The 7,500-nt window shown below is 42.7% G+C and overlaps 3 protein-coding genes across 4 annotated transcripts in view; 1 reads left to right on the top strand and 2 right to left on the bottom strand.

Moving 5' to 3' along the window:
* LOC122333329 (endoplasmic reticulum resident protein 27) overlaps positions 1-2,473 on the bottom strand; it is a 3,718-nt gene extending 1,245 nt beyond the window's left edge. Inside the window, exons 1-5 of the mRNA XM_043230894.1 lie at positions 2,371-2,473; positions 1,837-1,925; positions 1,461-1,598; positions 1,243-1,359; positions 184-309 (exon numbers count right to left, since the gene is read on the bottom strand). Coding sequence (XP_043086829.1) covers positions 184-309; positions 1,243-1,359; positions 1,461-1,598; positions 1,837-1,925; positions 2,371-2,425 — 525 coding nt within the window. The 5' untranslated portion in view covers positions 2,426-2,473. The remainder of the gene's footprint in view (positions 1-183; positions 310-1,242; positions 1,360-1,460; positions 1,599-1,836; positions 1,926-2,370) is intronic.
* Positions 2,474-5,483: 3,010 nt separating this feature from the next.
* LOC122333339 (retinal cone rhodopsin-sensitive cGMP 3',5'-cyclic phosphodiesterase subunit gamma) lies at positions 5,484-6,295 on the top strand. The gene is made up of 3 exons (XM_043230905.1): positions 5,484-5,527; positions 5,810-5,959; positions 6,032-6,295. The coding sequence occupies exons 2-3, from the start codon at positions 5,818-5,820 to the stop codon at positions 6,106-6,108; spliced, it is 219 nt and encodes a 72-aa protein (XP_043086840.1). The 5' UTR covers positions 5,484-5,527; positions 5,810-5,817; the 3' UTR covers positions 6,109-6,295.
* Positions 6,296-6,837: 542 nt separating this feature from the next.
* rbfox2 (RNA binding fox-1 homolog 2) overlaps positions 6,838-7,500 on the bottom strand; it is a 28,352-nt gene continuing 27,689 nt past the window's right edge. For both annotated transcript variants that reach the window (XM_043230880.1, XM_043230879.1), the window contains exon 12: positions 6,838-7,500. This exon is cut by the window's right edge and continues 1,345 nt beyond it. The gene's annotated coding sequence lies outside the window, so the exon portion shown is untranslated.

The raw sequence follows: 7,500 nt of genomic DNA, 5'->3' as shown, positions 1-7,500 counted from the left end.
ATTTCTGTGAGATCTGGAAGGGTTCTGGAAGGATATCAGGGTCAGTGGAGCGCAGCGCTTGTGTAATCAGGCCAAAGCTCTTAATCCCATTAAAGAACGAAACGCTGAGACTTTAGCCCTTCATCCTCTTAATGAACACTTTCTCATCAGGTAAACGAGGTAAAATGGACTCATGTTTACTACCTTGCTGGTGTATTTTGGTGCGAGGTCCCTGAAGAGCTGCTGCAGCGGGTCCGAGTCAGAGCGCCCTCTATCAGACAACAGCAGCAGGTGCACCTTCACAGCAGACTGGAACAGACCTACTGCAGACTGACACACACACACACACACACACAGAGACACACACACACACAGAGAGAGACACGCACACACACACACAGAGAGAGAGACACGCACACACACACACAGAGACACACACACACACACACACAGACACACACAGACAGACACACACACACACAGAGAGACACGCACACACACACACAGAGACACACACACACACACACAGAGACACACACAGAGAGAGACGCACACACACACACACACACACACACACACACACACACACACACAGAGACACACACACACAGACAGACACACACACACAGAGAGAGACACGCACACACACACACACACACACACACACACACACACACAGACACACACAGACAGACAGACACACACAGAGAGAGACACACACACACACACACACACACACAGAGACACAAACAGAGAGAGAGAGAAATACACACACACACACACAGAAACACACACACACAGAGACACACAGAGAGGGAGAAATACACACACACTCACAGTTAAACATTCACAAATATCTGTGATGTTCTTATTTCTGGTGTATGTCTGGGCTGGTAATGAGGCTGATGTCTGTGATCTGAATGAATCTGAATCTGAATGAATCTGAATCTGAATGAATCTGAATGAATGTGAATCTGAATGAATCTGAATGAATCTGAATGAATCTGAATCTGAATGAATCTGAATCTGAATCTGAATGAATCTGAATAATTTTGATATCCACCATGATTAATCTTTATTTGATTCATTCAGCAGATTGCCTCTGTATTTTATAACTGACAGATTTGAAAGTATTTTAAAACTCTGTCAATATATACTTTGCTCTACAGTACAGCCCTAGTTTTAATTGTACTCATTACAGCATGATTATTTGAATTAAATAATTAATCTGATTAGAAGCTGCTGGAAGTGTGTGATAAGTACCGCTTGATTATATTCGGTCACGTATTGAATGTTATTCATCGTCATGAAGCGTGCGAGTCCGTCTCCATCGATCTTCTTGGCCTCTGAGAGCTTCAGGTGTTCCTGATGAAGATCAGCCTGTCACACACACACACACACACACACACACACACACACACACACGTGTTGTGTATTCAGCTCAGTATCTCAGCTGGGTCGTGAGGTTTGAGGTGTTTTACCTTCCTGAAGATGGAGATGGTGTCAGAGCTGATGCCATATTTGGCCCAAACTTCCTTTTCACTGCACAGAGCAACAGGAAGTTTGTCCATCTGTTTGACAGCGTCCAGGAACTCTTTATATCCACGAGCAGCTTCGGTCTGAAGGAAAGACAGCAGACATGATCACTGTTCATACGTCCTTCTGAGAGCTGCGCCCACGTCTGTTTACGGAGCGCTGAACGAGCCAATCCCACAATCCCAGAGACGCCCCAAACTTCCTGCTCCGCATGCAGAGTTGGGCCAGAGGACACGGCATTCTGGGACATGTCCGGACACCAGCGGCCAATTTCAGAGTCTCTCTTTTTTACAGTAACTGATCACACACACACACACACACCTCAAAGAAGCCGATTACAGTCACTTCTTCAGAGTCGATGAAGGCTTCAGCCGCAGGAACATCCTTCAGTCTGAGGACGGATCCGTTCTCTTCAGATCAACACAAACACATCAACCTGACCGTGATGCACAGACACCAAACACACCGCATGCTTTTGAATGTACTTTACAAGTAAAATGACTTAAAGGAACACTCCACTGTTTTTGAAAGTTTCCATCTCCCTTAGAGTCTGGAAGATCTGGAAGCTCCTTTAAGATACCACGTCTTATTTTGTTAAAAACAAGTAAATATATCTGCCAGTGAGGCGAGAAATTTTATTAAAATAATTTTTCTTATCCCACTGGCTGATATTTTTTGCTTGCTTTACAAAAATATTACAAAAATGCTAAGTAAGAAGTAGTTTTGTGTGACAGGAAGGAGATCGAATACAGAGCGCTCCAAACCACGAGCAAAGACACGGCGTTCAAACGCTTGGAAACAGTCTGTATTTCGTTAAAGGATGTGGATGTGGATGAAAGTCAAACGATCTCTTACTTTTATCTCCGGCGCTCACACACACCACCAACAAACAGAAGACCCCGAGAAACATCCCGCCGACGCCAAACACACGCAGAAGAGACACAGGGGCCCGGGGCTTGTGTTCTTGTACGCCGAGGGGCCGTCGTCTGATTGGTGGACGTGTGTGAACCGGACAGGTGTGTGTGTGAGATTACGTGTCACTCCACACACACACACACACACACACACACACACACACACACACACACACACACACACACACACACACACACACACACAGACACACAGACACACACACACACACACACACACACACACACACACACACACACACACACACACACACACACACACACACACACACACACACACACACACACACACACACACACACACACACACACACACACACACACACACACACACACACACACAGTCCAGAGATCTCTGCTTTGTTTGTCGTATTAGAAAACATTTATACTCGGATTATAGAGCTTGTGTTTTTATCCACTGCTTCTGGAAATCATGTCTGATCCGTCATTCTCAAGAAAGATGTGTACAGTAGAGAATACAGTAGAGTTTAGTGAGCACATCTTTAATGGTGTGCATCACTTTATGAGAGAATAATATGTGCAAGTGTGCTGAAAAAAAGAAAAAAAGAATTATTATGCTGATCCAGAACAGACCGTGTGTGTTTGCTTTACTCTCATTCATCTATCATTTATTAACATGATAAAGACGTGATATTAAGTCTTCAGATAACTGCGCTCAGCTCAGGAAGGCGGTGTGTTAGCCGGTTCACGTCAGGAGAGATTAATCTGACTCCAGATTAAAATAGAGCTAATGCTCAGCTGTTTTCAACATTTAACCCAGAGGAAAGGTCAGAGGTCACAGCATCTGAATGATAATGGCAGCGATGTCCATTTCTATATTTGTCACAGAGTTCAGAAGATAAAAGTACAATGTTTGCTTTACTCTCATTATCTATGATTGCCATAAAGTAACATGATAAATGTATTTCCCAAATATTAAGTCTTCAGATAACTGCGCTCAGCTCAGGAAGGCAAGAGGGTGTGTGTGATTATTTGATACGTCAGGAGAGATTAATTGACTCCAGATTAAAATAGAGCTAATGCTCAGCTGTTTTCAACATTTAATCCTGATTGAAAGGTCAGAGGTCACAGAGATTGAATGATAATGGCATTATATGTCCATTTCTGCATTTAAATCACAGAGTTCAGAACACAAAATACAATGCTGGCTTTCTTCAACATCCTGATGTGCCACAAACAAACACACACACACACACACACACACACACACACAGTCACAATCACACATATAGACAGTCACACACACACACACACACACACACACACACACAACACACACACACACAACACACACAACACACACACACACATTTAACACACACACACACACACAAACACACACACACACACACACTCATTTACATATTAACTGTTCACACACACACACACACACCTGCACACACACACACACACACACACACACACACACACACACACACACACACACACACACACACACACACACACACACACACACACACACACACACACACACACACACACACACACACACACACACACACACACACACACACACACACACACACACACACACACACACACACACACACACACACACACACACACACACACACACACACACACACACACACACACACACACACACACACACACACACACACACACACACACACACACACACACACACACACACACACACACACACACACACACACACACACACACACACACACACACACACACACACACACACACACACACACACACACACACACACACACACACACACACACACACACACACACACACACACACACACACACACACACACACACACACACACACACACACACACACACACACACACACACACACACACACACACACACACACACACACACACACACACACACACACACACACACACACACACACACACACACACACACACACACACACACACACACACACACACACACACACACACACACACACACACACACACACACACACACACAGGAGAACATTTCAGGATACGTTAAAGAGCAGACTGCTAATTATACAATCAAATGTGAGCCAGGAGAGCCAATCAGGATTGAGGATTAGAGCTGATTAGTCTTAAATTAGTCGAGTTCATCTATAAGTGTGTGTGTGATCAGGTGTGTGTTTCTCAGAATACCAGCGGAGGGGTTTTCTAAGGTGCTCAAATCTAAAAAGAGACTGAAAACACTGATCTGAGATCATGATGATGATGATGATAATGATCACATAAAAACTTCATTTACGGTTCATTTCACGTTATTTAGGTTAGACTTTATTTTATTCCTCGTTACAGTGTAATTATACATACAAGTACTGAGTGATATTTAAGTCAAAAATTGGTCATTTCTGCCAAAAATCATTAGAGTATAGTGTTCATTTTCAAGATATTTAATACATTTCCTAATATTATGATATCAAAACTTCATTTGATTAGTAACATGCATTGCTAAGAACTTAATTTGAACAATTTTAAAGATGACTTTTCAAAGAGTTGTATCTCAGACAGATATTATCTGATCATAATATTTATTTATGATTTATCCCTCTTTCGTGTGATTTATAAACTTCACTGACTCTTACGACTCTTACGTTATGCATAATTTATTGATACAGCTATTTATTGTTTATTACAGTAATATGTTTATGTGACGACAAGAACACATATAATAAAGTGTAAACATGATTTAACATCAGAAATAAAAAAGTCATGCTAACAACATGAAATAAACTCATAAATAACTCATTACATAAATGAGCATGATAATCCAGCCTGTGTGTGTGTGTGTGTGTGTGTGTGTGTGTAACGCACCGTGATGACATAAACGTGTTCATAAACTCTTTCCACGAGCGTGTCCTCACGACACACGGAGCCTGAAGAGCTTAAGATAGTCCAGGTGTCAGTCTCCACCTGTCTCTGTGGGAGGAGCCGGAGATTAGACGAGCGCTATAAGAGCGTCCAGCAGACACACTGGACTCAGAGAAGAACACAAGCCCGGAGAACCAGCAGAACCAGAAGAAACTAACTCCAGCACACGGTAAGAGACTCACCTGCTGAGGAACAACCTAGGGTCAGAACGACTTTCTTCAGATGAATCTGAACTAAAAACACACTTAGCAGACCATTGCAGAAGGTGAATGTGATTAGTGAGATTGTGTAAAGAGTTCATTCTTCACACTGTCTGTATTTATCACAAGGCAAATAGATGTTGGTAAATAAACTCATTGTGTAACCAGCAGATTAGGATTAACAAAATCCCAAAACGAGAGGATCAACGGCTAGAGAACGAGATCAGATTAAAGATCTCCGTGTGTTTCAGTGTCAGGAATGGACGCCCCAGCACCCGTGGAGAAGAGAGCACCACCGAAGTTCAAGCAGAGGACCACCCGCACCTTCAAGAGCAAAGCTCCCAAACCCGGACAGAAAGGCTTCGGAGACGACATCCCTGGCATGGAGGGACTGGGCACAGGTACGTGACCTCTGACCCCTTCAGAGAAGGAAAGAAAGCTGACCGCTCACCGCTCTCTCTGCTCTCCTCCAGACATCACCGTCATCTGCCCCTGGGAGGCGTTCGGCGACATGGAGCTCAGCGATCTGGCCAAGTTTGGGATCGTGTAGCACCTCGTCCGTCCCCCGTTCTCACCGAGACCAGACTGAAGAGCGACGTAGAGAAAATACAGAGCCGTGTACAAATCAACTTTATTTTTTTGAACTGTAAATATGATTGTGTTTGTGTCTGAATCAACTCATCGCCGTTGACTAATGGCCACTGATTTGGCAGTAGAAGGCAAAAATAAAAGTTTATTTTCACATAAATCTGTGTGACGAGAATCTTTTAAAACCTTTAGATCGAGCCTAATCCTCTAACCTTGAAAGGGTTTTTATATCAAACGCCTTTCCATTCTCTCTCTTACACACACACACACACACACACACACACACAGGTAAAATCCCAGTAATAATTCTAAAAATTAAATAAGCATGGTTTTATTGTCGTATTGATCAGCTTTCATCTGTGTGTGTGTGTGTGTGTGTGTGTGTCTCAATAGTAGCCCATGTGACACGTAGTAAGAAAAATAAAACTGTAGGCTACAATTTCATAAAAAGTACAGATGAGCTCCGGCAGATAACATTCTATTATTTACCACCCGCTCTAAACCAAACCCAGCACTGGATGAATCACGCTTTTACTACAAACAATAATTAGAACCATATCATAACCACGAATGAGCCAGAGATTAAGTGCTGCGTTTGTAGTCAAACCAGTTTCTCACCGAGAACATCATCTCAGGTCTCAGACTACAACAGAAACACACACTGGACTGAAATCAAAGAGCCGTCGAGTGATTGTTTTAAAAAAACAGTTTATATGGACATTCAGATACAAATTACATCACAAATGGAATCAGAATATGTAGAGAGAAAGAGTTCAACTCAAAAACACGGTTACACTGTAAACCAAAGGAGAGTGTGTGGAACAGGTATCATATTCATAAGGTGCGAGAATGGAGAATAAAAGAGACGCCATCTTTAATCCTGGAGGGACTTCAACCTTCACTCCATCATCAGAAGACGAGCGTCAGAGATCCGTCTCCCGTCGATCACAACGGAGAAACCAACAGAGGACAGGAAGAAAGAAACCAGCAAATCTTTTCCAAAAGCATCTTTAAAAGCCAGAAGTTCAGAATTTAGGAGCCGAGATCATTTTAATCTCTTATAATACTGTGGAAAGTGTATGCATAGACTGCAAGTACCATTTTAACTTAATAAAAATAAAAATAAAGCTGTCTCGGTTTAGTGTTCAGACTGTGGTCAGTATCTTAGTGTCCCTCATCCACAGAGAGAAAATGAAGAAAAAAAAACTGAGGCGAAATTACTTTCCAGACTCTAAAATGGCTAAATGTTTTCAGTCCTGGATCATGATCTCCTGAAACCAAAACTAAAGATGAAATGTGTGTCTTCACAGCGTCCACGTCTCGCGCTCCAATCAACAAGCAGCCACTTCTAACC

The sequence above is a fragment of the Puntigrus tetrazona genome, unplaced genomic scaffold, assembly GCF_018831695.1.
Source record: "Puntigrus tetrazona isolate hp1 unplaced genomic scaffold, ASM1883169v1 S000000234, whole genome shotgun sequence".
In the NCBI taxonomy this organism is placed as follows: Eukaryota; Metazoa; Chordata; class Actinopteri; order Cypriniformes; family Cyprinidae; genus Puntigrus; species Puntigrus tetrazona.
Note: the sequence above shows the minus strand (reverse complement) of the source record. Positions and strands in the feature narration are given on the sequence as shown.

Bases quoted from the DNA above. Each gene is read 5' to 3' on its own strand.
- LOC122333339 (XM_043230905.1), top strand. From the start codon at position 5,818: ATGGACGCCCCAGCACCCGTGGAGAAGAGAGCACCACCGAAGTTCAAG. The intron at 5,960-6,031 runs GTACGTGACCTC...GCTCTCCTCCAG, and splicing joins CATGGAGGGACTGGGCACAG to ACATCACCGTCATCTGCCCC.